The 20,074-nt window shown below is 35.7% G+C and overlaps 1 protein-coding gene across 1 annotated transcript; it reads left to right on the top strand.

The window, feature by feature from the left end:
- Positions 1–9,650: 9,650 nt before the first annotated feature.
- LOC149543889 (WAT1-related protein At5g07050-like) lies at positions 9,651–12,444 on the top strand. Its single transcript, XM_089796344.1, has 7 exons — positions 9,651–9,957; positions 10,064–10,126; positions 10,209–10,322; positions 10,458–10,689; positions 11,552–11,710; positions 11,834–11,985; positions 12,072–12,444. The coding sequence occupies exons 1-7, from the start codon at positions 9,776–9,778 to the stop codon at positions 12,214–12,216; spliced, it is 1,047 nt and encodes a 348-aa protein (XP_089652470.1). The 5' UTR covers positions 9,651–9,775; the 3' UTR covers positions 12,217–12,444.
- The last annotated feature ends 7,630 nt before the right edge of the window (positions 12,445–20,074 follow it).

Below are 20,074 nucleotides of genomic sequence, written 5' to 3'. Positions count from 1 at the left end.
ACTCAAATATGTTTTCAAAAATACTTAGTATGGCAAAGAAATGTCTATGGAAAGCTTGTCAAATAGGATATTGAAGAACTAAATGTGGATAGTCATTAGTACCCATCAATAAGAACACAAACATCTTTCTCAAGCAAGCCATATGACATTAGCAAGTAATTTATAAATTTCCTTTGCAAATAACTAGAAGATGCTATGAATCTTAATACAGAGTTAATCACGAACTCATTATTCCATCCAAGAAGCATATATCACCCTAAGCCAATTAACCGACAGGATAAAAATTAATTCAATTTCAACAAAATTTTGAGTATAACAAGCATCTTAGGGATTCTTACAAGAATTAACAGGATGTTCACAAGAGCATTACAAGCTCTTGTAATGCTATTTCACATATTGTAATCATATTTAGTTTTGAATGGCCATTTGTGTTACAAGCATGAATGTTCTTTAAGGTCTTTTAATTCTAGACATGAATTTTATTATGAAGCTTTTTTATGACAACCCACTCAATGCATATATTTTTGTTCCACATTATGATAATTTGACTTTCATTGGTTGATTTGGGTCTAGACATGACGTTATTCACTACCTTTTATGTATATTATTTTTTTGTAGTGAGGTTCTAGCCTGAATGAATGTATTAATCATCAAAGTTGTGAACCTTGGTTGAGATCCTTACAAATATATTTTCAAATTGGATCTCAAATAGTTTTCTCAGTCACCCCCTGTACACAGATACTAAAATTGTAGTTAATTACAAAATTAAAACTAAATTAACACAAGTTTAATTGAGAAGTATTATGTTCTTCAATAGGCTAGATTATTATTGACCGAGAAGCTTTATCTTAGAGCAATTGGTTTCCTAAATCTTTAGCGCAATGACAGTCTTATGGAATGTGGAATTAGGTCTGCTAGCTAAGGAATGTTATTTAAAAGGTAGAGGAAACTCAAGACTCATGTGTTTCCAATCAATATAAATGTTTAAATCGCTTCTCTAATTTTTTCTATTTATGATCTTCTTAAAACTTAACTTTCTAAATGCATTGATGGGGAAATAAAGATCTTCTAGGAACTAAAGGCTAATCATGTTTAATACTTACTATTCTCTGTTTTTATCTAATAATTCAAAAAATATTGTACAAGTGTTTTCAAAGAGCAACACTCATCACTAACATCATAAGAAGGAATATCCAAGGAGACTTACCACTGATCCCCCACCACCAAATTCAAGAGAAAACAAAATTCCACTACTAAAGAGATAATAACAATGATCATCCCTAGTCTCTCCCTTATCACAAAATGATTACCATCAAAATTTGCATTTCCAATTACGTCATGTGCGTTGAAGTGATAGTAACATTTTCACTCTCTTACCTAATGTCTCCCATTTCTAAAACTCCTGGGGAAGGGCAAGGCCATCTTCTGAGTACTTCAAAATACAACGAGTTCCATTTTTTTACATATTGATAATCATTGACTTAAAGTATAGTCGAAGTATTGACAACCCATAGATATGCCGTGTCAAAGATCGTAGCCCTGTGGCATTTAGTGACCCTTAGGGACATTCTAGTTCAGCGTGCCTGAGAACGTTCGAGCACTGAAGGGGACAGGAAGAGGTTGGGGATAGGGTTTACCCGGCCACCTGGAGCTAATGGAGCAGACAGTTTTATCCCACGATGAAAGATGAGAGAGATTTGGTAGTTGGCAACTTTGTACTGGCCAACACTACAAGTTTCAGCATCACCCAAGATGGCATTGTAGAATGAAAATAGAATGTGATCTCCAAAAAGTGAGAGAGGTTATTGTAGGTCTCTACAACATAGTCCTGTAGGAATTGGAATCTCATCCATATCTCCCACGAGCTCCGAGATATGCCCCATCAAAGATCGCAGCCCTGTGGCATTTAGTGACCCTTAGGGACATTTTGGTTCGGCGTGCCTGAGAAAATTTGAGCATTTAAGGGGACAAGACAAGGTTGGGGATAGGGTTTACCTAGCCACCCAGAGCTAATGGAGTAGACAGTTTGATCCCACGACGAAAGATGAGAGAGATTTGGCAGTTGGCAACTTTGTACTGGCCAACACTACAAGTTTCAGCATCACCCGAGATGGCATTGTAAAATGAAAACGGAATGTGATCTCCAAAAAGTGAGAGAGGTTATTGTAGGTCTCTATAACATGGTCCTGTAGGAACTAGAATTGCATCCATACCTCACACGAGCTCCAAGATATGCCCCATCAAAGATCGCAGCCCTATGGCATTTAGTGACCCTTAGGGACATTCTGGTTCAGCGTGCCTAAGAATGTTCAAGCATTGAAGGGGACATGAAGAGGTTGGGGATAGGGTTTACCCGGCCACCAGGAGCTAATGGAGCAAACAGTTTGATCCCACGATGAAAGATGAGAGAGATTTGGCAGTTGGCAACTTTGTACTGACCAACACTACAAGTTTCAACATCACCCAAGATGGCATTGTAGAATGAAAACAGAATGTGATCTCCAAAAAGTGAGAGAGGTTATTGTACATCTCTGCATCACGGTCTTGTAGGAATTGGAATCTCATCCATATCTCACACGAGCTCCGAAATATGCCCCGTCAAAGATCGCAGCCCTATGGCATTTAGTGACCCTTAGGGACATTCGAGTTCGGCATGCCTGAGAATGTTCAAGCACTGAAGGGGACAGGAAGAGGTTGGGGATAGGGTTTACCTGGCCACCCGGAGCTAATGGAGCAAACAGTTTGATCCCACGACCAAAGATGAGAGAGATTTGGCAGTTGGCAACTTTGTACTGGCCAACACTACAAGTTTCAGCATCACCCGAGATGGCATTGTAGAATGAAAATGAAATGTGATCTCCAAAAAGTGAGAGAGGTTATTGTAGGTCTCTACAACATGGTCCTATAGGAATTGGAATCTCATCCATATCTCGCACGAGCTCTGAGATATGCCCCATCAAAGATCGCAGCCCTGTGGCATTTAGTGACCCTTAGGGACATTTGGGTTCGGCGTGCCTGAGAACGTTCGAGCACTGAAGGGGACAGGCAGAGGTTGGGGATAGGGTTTACCCGACCACCCGGAGCTAATGGAGTAGACAGTTTGATCCCACGACGAAAGATGAGAGAGATTTGGTAGTTGGCAACTTTGTACTGGCCAACACTACAAGTTTCAGCATCACCAGAGATGGCATTGTAGAATGAAAACAGAATGTGATCTCCAAAAAGTGAGAGATTTTATTGTAGGTATTTGCAACACAGTCCTGTAGGAATTGGAATCTCATCCATATCTTGGACAAGCTCCGAGATATGCCCGGTCAAAGATCGCAGCCCTGTGGCATTTAGTGACCCTTAGGGACATTCGGGTTCGGCGTGCCTGAGAATGTTCAAGCATTGAAGGGGACAAGACAAGGTTGGGGATAGGGTTTACCTGGCCACCCAGAGCTAATGGAGCAGACAGTTTGATCCCATGACAAAAGATGAGAGAGATTTGGCAGTTGGTAACTTTGTACTGGCCAACACTACAAGTTTCAGCATCACCCGAGATGGCGTTGTAAAATGAAAATAGAATGTGATCTCCAAAAAGCGAGAGAGGTTATTGTAGGTCTTTACAACATGGTCCTGTAAGAACTAGAATTGCATCCATACCTTGCACGAGCTCCAAGATATGCCTCGTCAAAGATCGCAGCCCTATGGCATTTAGTGACCCTTGGGGACATTCCAGATTGGCGTGCCTGAGAACGTTCAAGCACTGAAGGGGATAGGATGATGTTGGGGATAAGGTTTACTCGGCCACTTGGAGCTAACGGAGCAGGCAGTTCGATCCCATGACGAAAGGTGAGAGAGATTTGGCAGTTGGCAACTTTCTACTGGCCCAGACTGCAAGTTTCAGCATCACCCGAGATGGCGTTGTAAAACAAAAATGGAGTGTGATCTCCAAAAAGTGAGAGAGGTTATTGTAGGTCTCCGTAATATGGTCCTGTAGGAACTAGAATCGCATCAATACCTTGTATGAGCTCCGAGATATGCCCCGTCAAAGATCGCAGCCTATGGCATTTAGTGACCTTTGGGGACATTCTGGATTGGCGTGCCTGAGAACGTTCAAGCATCGAAGGGGATAGGAAGAGGTTGGGGATAGGGTTTACCTGGCCATGTGGAGCTAACAGAGTAGACAGTTCAATCCCATGAGGAAAGGTGAGAGAGATTTGGCAGTTGGCAACTTTGTACTAGCCGACATTGCAAGTTTCAGCATCACCCGAGATGGCATCGTAAAATGAAAACGGAGTGTGATCTCCAAAAAGTGAGAGAGGTTATTGTAGGTCTCCAAAAATAGTGTTTAAAAATGCAAAAATAGTGGGGGGTCCTTTGTATGGTTTGGGAGTTTGACCGTTAAAACTAGAAATTGGCCTAGTAGTAAGTGCTGGTAACAATTTTGAAATTTGATTGTTGAGTGTTGAGAAACCTCAAGTTTGGGATTTTTCTTGTTGGTTTGAGTCTATAATAACCATTTACATCTGAAAAGTTGAGTGTTGAAACCATTTAAGAAGTATTTGCATAGTTTTCTCTAAAATTTGAGTGCATAAAAAGGGGTATGTGATTGCTCCCAAGGTGGATTTAGTGTTTTCTCCAAACAAGAGTTGCATTTTATGTTTGAAGTCATCTAATATAACCAAAGTGAAGGTTTTTGAACCATTTTGGGGTTCTAGAGATGTTGTAAAGTAAGAGTTCTAGAAAGCCCTAGGGTAAAGGGGCTAGAAAGGAGGGTTTTGTAAAAACCATTGTAAAGTTGATCATGAGACCAAAAAAATAGAAGAATCCTTGCTCATATATACATGTGCTCATCATTAATCTATAGCTGCATCATATTCTTAAACACACAAAGAGAAAATATATTAGATATATGAGATTATGGTCAATGAAGCTTAACAACAACATTGTATGTTTTTTCTCACACATATTATTCCATAAATTCTCACAAGAAATTGATAAAGTAAGATTTTATATGTAACTTTTGTATTTCAATATAAATTAAATAAATAAACAATAAGAAAAAATTTATTCATTTGTGCACTTCATTTAATTTCAGGGACTAGAATCTCAACATATATACTACTTACAAAAAGTGGTGCATAAATTTACATTAGTGATGTAATACATTTTGAGATAATCATAATAATGTCATAAATCAAAAGAAAATGATAAGGCTATAAGCACATAAAATGATCTAAACATTAAAATGTATCAATTAAAGATCAAAATTGCATCAGAAAAAGTATGAAGAAAATTTTGAGATTGAAGATATGCAATGTATTATATGATATCTAAAATGATATGATGATTTAAGCTTAAGAAATATGGATGATACTACAATCATTCCAAAGTAAGCCCATATAAGGATATAGAATAAATCTTCAAATTAATATATGTTAATGTAACATTATGTCACATAAACTTTATTAAGATAAATATAGTAGTCAAACTATAAAAGATAGAAGATATATGATAAAGATTAGATATGATTATCATGTGATACATTATACTTTGAAAAGCAATTAGGCAATATGTCCACAATCACAAGGTAAGCCATCAATGAATCATAGAAAATTAAAATGAAAAACTTATTTTAGTGCTTAGATATTATAATAACATAGAATTAATCTAGTGTTGAATGTGGCCAAATAAAATAATAGATGAATTTTTGATGAGTTATAGTTAGATACAGAATGTATTTTGTTTTAACAAATGAATATTATAATAGTAAGAAATCATTGGTCTAATATTTAATATAACCCTAAAAAATAATGTCTCTTTTAATTTGAATAAAAGAACACTCTTTAAGAAACTAGTCGACTCAATGTATGAACGGAAAATAATGCTAAATATGAGTTAAACCAATAGTCAAAGTAGTCATGAAAATCATAAGAACAAAAAAACAAAGATCATTGTATAGTGATAGGCTGATAGCGAAAGTGAAAAAATAAAAAGGAAAAAGCTAAGACTGATAAGAGTAGATAAGCTAATATAAAAACCAGAGAAAATAGTAATTGGTAATTGGGCTCTACTTTGAAAAGTAGTGTTGGACAGTAGGGACGATGGGGATAGCTCAAATAGTAATGGTGAACAGTAGGGATGATGAAGACCATAAAATTCCATAAGCTAAGATAGTAATGGTGAACATCAGGGATGATGAAGACCAGAAGGCAATCAATCATATGGGTTGAATGGGGTCATAGGTTCGATCCATTGTATCATGACATGTGTCCCTAAGGGTCCTAGGACCGCTAGGGACATACGGTAATCAATCATATGGGTTGAATGGGGTCATAGGCTAACCTGCAACCCTATTCAATCCATTGCATTGTGACAAGTGTCCCTAGGGGTTCTAGGGCCCCTAGGGAGATGGGGTAATTGATCATATGGGTCAAATGGGGTCATAGGCTAACCTACAACCCTATTTGACGGATTGCATCATAACATGTATCCCTAGGGGCCCTAGGACCCCTAGGCACATACCAAAATCAATCATATGGGTCAAATGGGGTCGTAGGCTATAAACTATGACCACATTTGACCCATTACATCGCAACATGTGTCCTTGGGGTTCCTAGGACTCCTAAGGACATATGGTAATCAATCATATGGTTTAAATGGGGTCATAGACTAATCTATGACTCCATTCGATCCATTTCATCGTGACATGTGTCCCTAGGGGTCCTAGGGGCCCTAGGATCCCTAGAGACATATGGGAATTGATCATATGGGTCGAATGGGGTTTTAGGCTAACCTATGATCCCATTTGACCCATTGCATCATGGCAAGTGTCCCTAGGGGTCCTAGGACCCCAAAGGACATATGATAATCAATCATATGGGTTAAATGGGGTTGTAGAATAACCTACTGCCCCATTTGAGCCATTACATCATAGCATGTGTCCCTAGGGGTCCTAGGATCCCTAGGGACATAAGGTAATCAATCATGTGGGTCATGTGGGGTCGTAGGCTAACCTATGATCGTATTTAACCTATTGCATCATGACAAGTGTCCTTAGGGGTCCTATATATGGTAATCAATCATATGAGTTGTATGGTGTTGTAGACTAACTTACGACTCCATTTAACACATTTCATTGTGACAAGTGTCCTTAGCGGTCCTAAGATCCCTAGCGACATAAGGCAATTGATCATATTGGTCGAATGGGGTGCTAGTCTAACCTATGACCACAATCAACCCATTGCATCTCGACAAGTGTCCCTAGGGGTCCAAGGATCCCTATTGACATATGTTAATGATAATATGAGTTGAATGGGGTCGTAGGCAAACCTACAGCCCCCTTTGACCTATTGCATCATGACAAGTGTCCCTAGTGGTCCTAGGACCCCTAAGGACATATAGTAATCAATTATATGGGTGGAATGGGGTTGTAGGCTAACCTACGACCCATTGGATTATGACAAGTGTCCTTAGGGGTCCTAGGGCCCCTAGGGACATAAAATCAATGGGTCATAGGCTATAACCTATAACCCCATTCAACCTATTGCATTACAAAAAGTGTCCCTAGGGGTCCTAGGACCCCTAAGGACATAGGGTACTCAATCATATGGGTCAAATGGGATCATAGGCTAACCTATGATTCGATTTGACCCATTGCATCATGACAAGTGTCCCTAGGGGTCCTAGGACCCCTAAGGACATATGCTAATTGATCACATGGGGCGAATGGGGTCATAGGCTAACCTACAACCCCATTCGACCCATTACATCATGACAAGTTTCCTTAGGACCCCTAGGGACATATGCTAATCAATCATATGGGTCGAATGGGGTTGTAAGCTAACCTATGACCTCATTCAACCCATTGCATTGTGACAAGTGTTGTTAGGGGTCCTCGGACCCCTAGGGACATACTGTAATTGATCATATGGATCAAATGGGGTCATAGGCTAACCTACAATGCCATTCCATCCATTGCATCGTAACAAGTGTCCTTAGGGGTCCTAGGACCCTTAGGGATATAGATTAATTGATCATATGGGTTGAATGGGATCATAGGCTAACCTACAACCCCATTCAACCCACTACATCGTGACATGTATCCCTAGGCGTCCTAGGACTCCTAAGGACATAAGGTAATTGATCATATGTGTTGAATGGGATTGTAGGCTAATCTACAACACCATTCGACCCATTGTATCACGACAAGTGTCCCTAGCTTGTGAATATTGATATGACTTACAAAAAATACAAGTTGGATAAGATCATGTTATAAATGAATACATTATAAATTAGTAATCAATTAATGCTAGTATTAAAATTAAGTCAAATTATCCTAATATAAAAATAATTTGATTAGAATGGGATTATATAAATATAGTAGAGACATTCAAGTGATGTGTATCTTGCTATAAAAGTCTACTTATTGTCAAAAGTAGTATTTTTTATTCTATTCATTTATTCATTTGTGCACTTCATAAATAAAAAGAAAATGATAAGGCTATAAGCACATAAAATGATCTAAACATTAAAATGTACCAATTAAAGATCAAAATTGCATCAGAAAAAGAATGAAGAAAATTTTGAGATTGAAGATATGTAATGTATTATATGATATCTAAAATGATATAATGATTTAAGCTTAAGAAATATGGATGATACTACAATCATTCCAAAGTAAGCCCATATAAGGATATAGAATAAATCTTCAAATTAATATATGTTAATGTAACATTATGTCACATAAACTTTATTAAGATAAATATAGTAATCAAACTATAAAAGATAGAAGATATATGATAAAGATTAGATATGACTATCATGTGATACATTATACTTTGAAAAGCAATTAGGCAATATGTCCACAATTACAAGGTAAGACATCAATGAATCATAGAAAATTAAAATGAAAAACTTATTTTAGTGCTTAGATATTATAATAACATAGAATTAATCTAGTGTTGAATGTGGCCAAATAAAATAAAATATCAATTTTTCATAAGTTATAGCTAGATACAGAATATATTTTGTTTTAACAAATGAATACTATAACAGTGAGAAGTCATTAGTCTAATATTTAATATAACCCTAAAAAATAATGTCTCTTTGAATCTGAATAAACAAACACTATTTAAGAAACTAGTCCACTCAATGTATGAACCGAAAATAATGCTAAATATGAGTTAAACCAATAGTCAAAGCAGTCATAAAAATCATAGGAACAAACAAACAAAGATCATTGTATAGTGATAGGCTGATAGCGAAAGTGAAAAAATTAAAAGGAAAAAGCTAAGGCTGATCAGAGCGGATAAGCTAATATAAAAACCAGAGAAAACAAATACTTGAAAGAATGATGATGAGGTAGGAGAATCAAATCAAAGACCTCCAATTTCTAATGTACGGGACGGACTTCTGCATACTTCTGCCCACGGATTTAAACTGTACATTTCTCGGCTTGAAAGTAATGTCTCATACATTGTATGGTGCGAGGAATTTGATTTGACCGGGGCAAAATACGAGGGGCTAGGCGGCATAGGTAGGGTAAACAAAATAGTTTACCCTTTAGCCGTTGCCTATTCAGAGCTTCCAGTACATGGGTTTGAAAGTACTTCACGTACATTTTAGTGATGAGCTGAATATCATGCTGCAATTTTATACTTAATCTGATTTCGAGATTAATAATTATCGTTCTACATCTCTATTTGTCTTAGGTCTATTGCTTTTAGTGGTCTATAGACAAAATCGAAGAAAGACAATACTAAAAACAACAGTAGTTGTGTTGAAGGCAATGGAGATGTTTGATGAAGCAAAGCCTTATTTAGCAATGATGCTATTGCAATTTGCATATGCTGGGAATTCCATAATGACAAAAATTTCTTTAAGTGACAGAATGAATCGCTATGTCTTGGCAGTGTACAGGAACATATTTGCAACCATAGCTTTTGCTCCTTTCGCTTTTTTTCTTGAAAGGTATATGGGATTTTCTTAAATAAACCTATGTTTCTACATTTTTATATTGCTAATTTTGGGTTATATTGGAATGAGTTATAACCTGGTCCGATGTGTTGAATGGCAGGAATTCCCGAACAAAAATCACTTTTACCATATTTTGTCAAATTTTCGTTCTTGGGCTGTTAGGGTAAATATAAAGAAATTTTTTTCATTTATTTGAACCATACTTTTGTTATCATACTTATGGAAGGGTTTTTCGAAATTTTTAGGCCTCTCAGTAACAACTTTTATTATCTGGGTTTGGATTTTACTTCTCCCACTTTTGGAAGTGCACTGTTTAACCTCGTTCCTGGGACTACTTTTGTGTTTGCTCTCATCTTCAGGTAACTATAAGAAAATACAATCAATTGTATTTTGTCTTATGAACTGAGAAATAAAAGACTTAGCTTTCATTTTATTTAAGTCACTTTTTATTATATATTTAACACACTAGAACAAAAATTTGTGTGTTTACTTAGAATGGAGGGAATAAAAGTTAGGGAAGTACACAGTCAAGCAAAAGTACTGGGAACGCTACTGTCTGTGGGTGGAGCCATGCTCATGACCTTCTACACAGGACCAATTGTTCCCACGCCTTGGCCTTCACATGACCCCTTGAAAAAGGATAATGCCAATAATCAAGATATGGTCAAAGGTTGCCTGTGTCTGATTACAATGACCCTTTCCTGGGCTTCGTTGTTTGTTCTTCAGGTATTTAACTTCTTCATGTTTTATAATACTGTTATTTTGATTTAACTTTTATAGTTTTTGTGTCAGTTTATTGACTTATATTTCATGAATAGTAGTTCACATGAACCTATGTCATATTAAAATAAATAGAATACTCACCACTCATTGCATCTTGTGTATAATTGATGATACTAGCTATTTTGAAACTTCCTTAATCAAGAATCTACAAATCCCCATATATGAAAGAGCAATAACACAGATTGCTGCTCTGTTTTGCTCAATAAACAAAATGCACAGCTGAATATGAGGGATGGAGACACCAAAAATTCAAACAACCAAACAGCTGGAGATGTGCAAACTTCATAAAATAATAAAACATAAAACTATACTGATGTAATTAAACTCGCAGCAATCTTGAGCTGCATAAATACAACCTGGAGCTATTCACAGCTCTCACAAAAAATTGTCTAGAGCAATCACTGCTCAAACAGACAAAACACCAATAATGTTGCTGCACAGAATTGTCCGCTGCTGCAGAAACTACTGTATGAGAGAATAATGGAATGAAAAACATTTTCTCTCGTCTTCCAGCTGTCCACAAACTTTTCCCATACAAAAATCTGAATTCAAAATTACCTACCAAAATTTAATGCAGCATCAGAATCCAGCAGGGAATGAAATCCAAAACCAAAAAACTAGTCATTCCCCTGCCAGAGTAGGTGTGCCCTTGACTCAAGAACAACGGTAAATGATTTAAAATTCCAACAAATATATGTTATTAAATAACATAAGCATTTAACTAAACTCTCTACCACAAAAGATATCTCATCTTTTTGGATACCCTGCTCTAATTTATTTCAATCTGTACAAATTATGAATGCAGGCCTGGGTTCTCAAGAAGTATACTGCACAACTCTCCCTTGTCACTCTAGTATGCTTGATGGGCTCAGTTCAGTCAATTGCAATCACCTGGGCTATTGAACGACATCCATCTTCCTGGGCGGTTGGATTCGACATGAAACTTCTGACAGCTGTTTATTCTGTAAGTTTAGTAGTTTTCTATCAAGCAACTTTTTCTGTGAATGTCACAAGCTAACAACTATTTTCTTATGTTAAATGTGTTAAATAGTTTTAATTTAACTTAACTTTCTGTCGATGAATTCAGGGAGTGATAGTTACAGGCGTGGGATACTATCTTCAAGGGTTGTGTCTGAAGACAAAGGGGCCTGTTTTTGCTACCGCGTTCTTTCCGTTGGGCATGATAATTACAGCTATAATGGACTCCATTATTCTTCATCAGAGAATCTATTTGGGAAGGTCTTTTGTTTTCCTAGAATTTTTAATTTGAATAAATGTATTATAACATAGCTTGCATGTTTTTAATTTAGTTTAACGCTTTGCAGCGTGCTGGGAGCTGTTGTGATAGTTGTAGGATTGTACGCTGTTTTGTGGGGCAAAGTGAAGAACACTATGCAAACTCACGAGGAAGCAATCATGGATGGAGATGTAGAGGATAAAGATATACATATTATTGCGGAAGAACAATGATGCTTGATTAAATAACAATGTTCACTGAATATCAAAACCCAGCGAAAGGAGACGTATTTTTATCTAAATTTCGAGAAAGAAGTGGGAATTTTTTTAATCCCATAATCTTTGGTGCATTTTATGGATATTTTATAAGAAAGAAGTGCTATCATTTAGTAATTTTTTTGAAGGAAGTGGAAAATTTGCTTTCTCCAAATTAAATATAATGAAGTAATTCTGAATAGTCTCTATCGTATCTATCTTTTTTGAGTATTCTATTTTATTCATTCTTTTACTATCTTTCTGAATGAAATGGAAAATCTAGCTTTCTCCAAATTGAATATAATAAATAATTCTAGATAATCTTTTAGTATTCTATCTTATTTATTCTTTTACTATCTTTCTGAATGAAATGGAAAATCTAGCTTTCTCCAAATTGAATATGATAAATAATTCTAGATAATCTCTTATCTTAGTTTTACTTTTTAGTATTTTATATGAAATGAGTCTTACTTTTAGCAATTTTTTAAAAGAAATCTAAAATCTTGCTTTGGCCAAATTAAATATAATGAACTAATTCAGAATTGTTTCTTATTTTATTCATAAATTTTAGTGGAAGATATATTTAAAAAATTGATATATTGAATTTCTTAATCTTCTTTGGCTGGCATGCATATATATATAGACACACACACACACACGTGTGTACATGTTTCATATTCATACATACATCTACTAAAAATGATCTATCATATTTACTATACTAACAGTCGAACATAATTAGACATCATTTAGTTTAATATGATCACTCTCTTTCACACACACAAACACACACATATATATGTACACACACAAAGATGTATATATATGATTAAATTTATTTTCATAAATTTGTAACAATCTTAGGAAAATACAACTTTTTCAAGCAAGAAGGAATGACATTATTATGCATGACTAGATATTATCTATCTTGTTCAAATTTGGCTATCATCTTCATCCTCATTGTTATCTTTCTCATATTAGTGTGCCCTCATTCAAGTTTTATGGATTGTTATGCACTTTGCATTGCCTTGCAATATTTTTGTTGCCACCACATCACATCATAACTTTGCAATGACACACCTACAATACAAGCTAAAAATTCAAAAAATTAGATTTGGTTCACATTCCTTTAGTTATCAATGAAGTGGACAATGAAAAAAAAAGTGGTTGGATTAAGGTGTCTTAATCTTGGCAAGTTCTAACATCATTTTTGTTCTGATTAGATAAATTGGGATAGAGCTTAGACCTTTAATAAAAACTTAACATTAAGTCTAGTGAACAGCCAAAAAGAAGTTCACAAGAAGTGAATCCTACAAACCAAACTAAATAGAACAAGAAAATGTAACACCGATAGAAAAAATAGTAACCAAATAATTAAGACAAGGGACAAACATGTCACACATATACCAGCGAACAAATAGACTAGCACCATGACACTGAAAAACTACTTGTTAAGTTCCTCAATCTTGTCAAGGATAGAAGATTTCTTAGGAGGCCTAGTAAACGAAATTTCAAACAACAACAGCAGACTGTCTTCCCTCTTTTTTCTTTTCATCTTTCTATCCTCCAACTTAACCTGGATGGAATTAATTGGTTGATTGGTCTTATCATGCATCTCTTTGTTGTAAGAAGTCAAATCTTAGAGTTGAATACTCAACTAAGCCTGGTTGTCCTTCATATTGGCCAGAGCATTGAGAATTTCTATTTCAGATCACTTGGCTTTTTAATTGAATAATCTGCTTCTATGATATCACAATTGTTCAACTTGTTCCCAAAGTTATTTACAACTTCCAAGATACTGTTATCACCTTTTTCCTTTGTCCAGTCTTCCAATTTTCTTTCAGCCTCTGCTAGAACTTCCTTCTTATTTATTTCTCACCAGACTATTTCTAGTTGGAAAATGAACCACTTAGTCACTTTCTTTTTCCTATTAAGGAAGACACATAATTCATCAATTTTATTTCCCATAGCATCAAGGTCATAATTAGTAGTAGATTTTGAGTGTTTGGTGGGAAAAGGAGGAGGAATCTTGGGGTCTCCTGGATGACTACATGGTTTTGGGGGAATCAAGGAAAATAGACAATGATGTGGAGTTGGCAATGGAATTCCCAAGGGTCCACCTAGATTTGGTTGACTAATTTGACACTAAATCCTCACCACGATCTCTTTAGATTTCTCAGTATAGAGGATTTTTTTTTTGGAAGACTAACTTTTGGATCTTTAGTAGGAAGGCTTTATTCTTAGCTTGATGGTACAAGTTAACCCTACTAGAACCAATAGTAGGGGAAATCACTTCGTTTTTGTTGTGGAAGCTACACGGCCTAAAACAGGGATTAATCAACTCAACAGGCAAGAGGTGATTAGAATCCACTTGGCGAGAAAGGCTAAGATGGGATTTATACAACCTCAAGATGATCCCCTAACATAGAGGAACACCTTCTTTCACTCTATCTTTAGACACATATTGAATTATAGATGAGAAAATTTAAAAAAATAGAAGAAAAACTTTTAAGTCGCTTTTTAAATAGTTAAGCATTTGAAACATGTGGAATAAACCCTTGAGTGTATAATGAACTTGATCAACACTATCATAATGACCTTCTATTCCTCAGGAATTATTATGCAACATAGATGCTATTTCCCCAGTGTCTAGGAAATGATGAAAATGCTCTTTGTAACTAACTTTAGAGTTTCTCAGCTTCTAGACATATTCCTTGAACTAATCCAAGTGATTTCCAGGACCATTGTTTCTTACCTTCCTTTCATTGTAGGAAATGATAAAGTTCTTCAAGAGGTTAGGATGAAAACCCCTTTGTACCTTTAACAAACTTCTCATTAGAGATGTTTGTCCATATTTTTTTTTTGTCCTTCTTGTACTCTTCACAATTCTTGAGTTCAATCTCATGATTTAATTACCCATCCTCCATGTTACCACTACAAATTAATATGATAGGGAACATGGTAGGACTTTACATCTATGTTTAAGTAAACTTATAAATAAGTAAACATGTTCAAAGAAAAAAATTACTCACTAAACTTAGTAACATTTAGAATTATCCTTCCGGATTCTCTAAAAGACATTACAAGGAGCACCGCCAATGATTTGGTTATTTCCAAGATTGTTCCTATGAACAAGGATAGAGCTAAGGTCCCTTTGAAGAAGGATAGAGCCATAATTAAACCCTCTACGGACGAGATTGAGGAGTTGAAGAACAGATTGGATAATGTCGATAAAATGATCTAGAATGTGGAGGTGGATATGAAACTTTACAATACCAATCACTTTTCCATCAAAGTGATTCACAACTCGGCCACTTCCCTACAATTTATGTACGTTGGCAATGAAAAAAGTATAAACGATACAAAGGAATACAAGGAGCTATTACACCTCCTCATGGATTTCTGGGCAACTATGTTGGTCGCCTCGGAATGAATGAAGAAAAATAATTATGGCTCATCTTTTGGATTTCTATTTCTTTTCTAGTACGGGCCTTCGTGGCCATGGTTTCATTAGTGTTTTCATTTCTAATTAAGTCCATGTGATGATCTTGATTACAACTGCTAAAATATTGATAGACTACTAAATTTTGATGGATATTATAATAACTTTTATCATTTATGCGAAGGTTTATACTGCTATTATACTGCCTATATGAATTATGTCAGTTATAGTTTGGGTTTTCTTTGGGAATATCTTGAAAACTTTTCTAGGTAGCCCACTAAATACTATTCTAAGTAGTCTACTATAAGAGCTGATAATTTTAAACCTAGTAATTGGCATAAGAATTTGCTTTGGGGACAACCTCTACTCCTATCACTAAACCTATTTTCCATTCATAGCCCCTTGCAATCAGATTTGATGAGTATAAAATCGTGGTTTGATACAAGCCTGCACTATGCAAGTTTCTAGAAAATCCAAGTAGCCTAGTTTAGAGGTCTGCATCTCATAACTGGTTGATTTTCATAACCAAAAAATCACTTCAGCGTGTATTAACCATGAAATCTAACCCTAACTCCACTTTAACACACCATTCAATTCCTCTGCCTATTTACTAAGGTCAAATATAACATAATTTATTCCATGTTTTTGGTTGCATAGTATAATAGTCTATTAGAAGGCCAACTTTGAGGGTTATTAACAATTGATCACACAACAATCACGGCAGGCCAATTTCTAGTACGTAAGTGAACTCATATGCACACTTCGATATTCCTAGCTCGTTCATTTCATAATTTTTATGAACCAAGTACAAATGCAACTTATTCTAGTTTGTAACGTGCATAATGATACATCTCAAACGTATCCATTTCATAAAGTTAAAAAATGATATCCATCAATGTTTAAGTGAAATTAGTTCTTTTTGACTATTATCATTATCTCAAGTTCTGTCTTCTTTACTAAGCACATACATGCACTTTCTTTCTTTCTTTTTTGACTTAGTTAGCTGTAGAAAATGAAATGAGTAATATTGGCCAATAAAACCTCTCACCTCTTGGCCAAAGGGATATCTTGGGTAGCATCAAGACCAAAGGGATACCTTGCATTTTTTTTAATGTGGCATCAAGACCCTTGAGGACCTCTTTTCCAGGGTCACTATGAGCCTCAGATCATAGAAAGATATGCAAATTCAGTTTCATCTTGCCCATTGAGATTAGTAGACTTTTGATTTGTTAATTGCTACAATTCTAGATCATTTACTTCATAAGGTGGGTATTCAGTTTGTTCGTCCTTGGTGGACTAATTGGAAATGGTATCCATCTACTCCCTTCACTAGCCATAAGTCCAGTTTGGGATATCACTAGCTTTCTCCCTATATGCCTATGGTGGATACTCTCAACTAGCGGTGACATTTGCTATCTTCTCTCTCTCACAGTGGAGAAAGCATTTTGACACTATTTAGAATGCCATTACATAACTCCAAATTGTCCACTTTGCTTGGTGTTTGGTTTTTCAAGGTCTTCCCCTTGGGCCTCAACTCAAACATATTGGGGTTCCGAATCCTCAATGCCCTTTCTATAGGCAACCAGAGACATTTTTGCATCTCTTTTGGTTCTGTAGATGTGCTCAATAGTATTGGCACTGGATTCATGATATTTTTAGCCCTTTCGGCCAGAACCCTTTTCTTGGCATATGGTTATTTTGGGTGATTCCCCTAGGTTTCCCAAGAAGTTTACTCAGATCTAGCATACCTTCAGATGAAGATTAAATGTTTACTTTATGGAAAATAAGGAATGTTGTTATTTTCACTCGCACTTTTCTCAACATAAATATCGCTATGTACACTAAAGCATGCATTTGTAATAATGTAATGATGCAGATACAAGCCAACAAGGTGGCTCTAGAGGTGGTCCACTTTGAGGAGCTTCTTAACCACTAGGGAAATGCTCTTTGTATGATTGCCAGAGTTCCACCCAATGTCTTTGTTGACGCTACTTTTCCAAGGGGCCACCACTGGGTGTGCAGCTCTTCAAGCCACCGCTTGCACACGCCTCACTTGCAGGCTTCCCATCACCGCTCTCCTAGCATGGTGGTGGAGGTTGGGGTCGCCACTTGGTTTCTCTACCTTGAGGTGGCACAAGGTGGTCTCTAGGCCCTGTGGCTTCCTTGGTTGGTGGTTGATGTATTGTACATGGTAAATGGCCCATCCGCTTGGATCTTTCCATCTCGCCACCACAAGTTGATAACAAGGATGAAGCTCAGGCCCATGACGATGTTGCTGATGGCTGGACTGTTCCTAGCCCGCCTCCCAATCCCAAATATGATTGGGGATTCCACAATTGAGATGAACCACCACCCTCGGCTAGCATTGCTTTGGTAGCCTGAGGATGTTTCTTATAAGTTTTTTTTGGATGAATAGTTGTTGATTCCAGCTGAGATTGTGTAAACTCTCGTGGGGTGATCTTGTATCCTCTAGCCCTTTTTTTGTGAATTGTAACTTATGATATTATTTATTAATAGAAAAGGACTATTCATCAAAAAAAAAAAAAAATCTCTCTCCTCATCCATCAAAAAATAGATTTTTTTTATAGGATGATAGTAGATATATAAATTTGTGTTCCTACTAACTCTTGTGGTTCTAAAAGAGTGTTTTACCTTTTTAGAAGGGCACTTTTAGATGGTTTGAGCTCATTTGGACACATATTTGAATTGTGAAAATTCAAAGTTTCATCCCAATCCATATGCACATGAAAGTGATTTAGGGTTCAATTTTTTGTAAATTTTATTTTTTTAAAATTGAGCCTATGTAGGACCTTAGTTGCCCTATCAAACTAATTTGGAAAACTATCCATAACTTTGTCTCTATATATCAAATCTTCTTAAACCTCTTAACCACACTCTTAACCATGTTCTCATTACATCATGTACTTCCTTCCCTTGACTACACATAAGCTCAAAGGCTTCTAGTAAATGGAGTTAAAGAAAATATTGGGACTATTCACTATTTCCTAAATAGTGCTTAGACAAGTATCCAAAACTTACTATTATGTTTTTCCTTCTCACAACAAGTATATGTTTCCATGAATGACAACTCTATATCATCTTTACATATCCTCCTAGCCACATTGCCAACATGTTTGTTACTCAATTAGATAAATATTTTTTTATTCATTTAGTGTGTCTTGTTTAATTCCTTGGTGGTTGGTGGTGGATGTTGAGGGTAGAAAGAATAACCCACTCTTTCCACCATGAGCAAGCATGCGTTACTCCTTGACTACATCTACATTCACATTGGCTTTCTTATGCATTCATTTGTATTTTCTTTTTGAGGGAAGAGCTCCACATTTTGGTTTTGGTGTATTGAATTCAAAAGAGAAAAAGTGTATAGTATTGGTTTTGGTTTCTATCATAAGTCATCCAACTTAAAGTTGTTTGTGTAGGCATGAATCCTTTAGATATGCTCTCAATACTTGTTATAATATTTTATGATATTTGTCTTTGCAGTCCACTAAAAAAGGATTTTTATTTTTATGACTTATATATATTATTGTGAAATACATTTTTCTTATTTTACTTGATTTATGTTTCATTTTGAACCATGATAATTCTTACATGGGTGGGTTGATTGATCGAAACTTATTGTAGTTACATTTTATAATACTTGTTTAATTGTAAGATGAATTTGAACCTTGCATTCATATTTGAGAATTGAAAGGAAGATCCATTCGAATATTTGCAATCATATATGAGAATTGAAAAGAAGCTTTCGCTTACTTGCATGTCAGGAAAGATACAAATGAAGGTTTGAATTTATGGTTTAGAAATGAGAAGAGAGATCTTTCATAAAGAGGTACATACATATTACTGAATGATACAAATATTCATTTTAGGAATGCATTCTTATTTCTACTTTGTAGAAGGATTATTCGTAGTCATGCATATATATCTATATATTGAAATGGTAGAAGGATTCATTCATAGGTTTTGCATAAATATTGAAGATCTAAGAAGATTCATTATATCCTTTCATTTGTATTAATGATTCTCAAGAATGATCTCTTTATTTGAATTTGGAAATTTAGACATTGAATTCACTTAGTGGTTCATCATTAAATGTTTGATTCTACAATATGTAAAAAAAGAGTAAATGAAAACTCCTTGTCTTAGTCATAAATTGATTTTGTATAGAAGGGAAACCTTATCCATGAGTCTTGTTAAGTTAAAAAAAACTTCTTGAGCCCAAGTTGTGTATAAATGTGATACTTGTTTAAGAACAACTCTGACATGAGAAGTGTAGATTTCTATAGCACGTGATTCATTTGATTAATGCAGCCACAAAGTTGTGGATATTTTAATTAACAGGGCAGAAGATCCTTAAAAGAGTCTTGTGGTGATAGA

Source organism: Cupressus sempervirens, chromosome 8, assembly GCF_028749045.1.
Source record: "Cupressus sempervirens isolate cs-2001-9-10 chromosome 8, ASM2874904v1, whole genome shotgun sequence".
Lineage (NCBI taxonomy): Eukaryota > Viridiplantae > Streptophyta > Pinopsida > Cupressales > Cupressaceae > Cupressus > Cupressus sempervirens.
The sequence above is the reverse complement of the archived record's forward strand: the minus strand, read 5'-3'. Positions and strand labels throughout refer to the sequence as shown.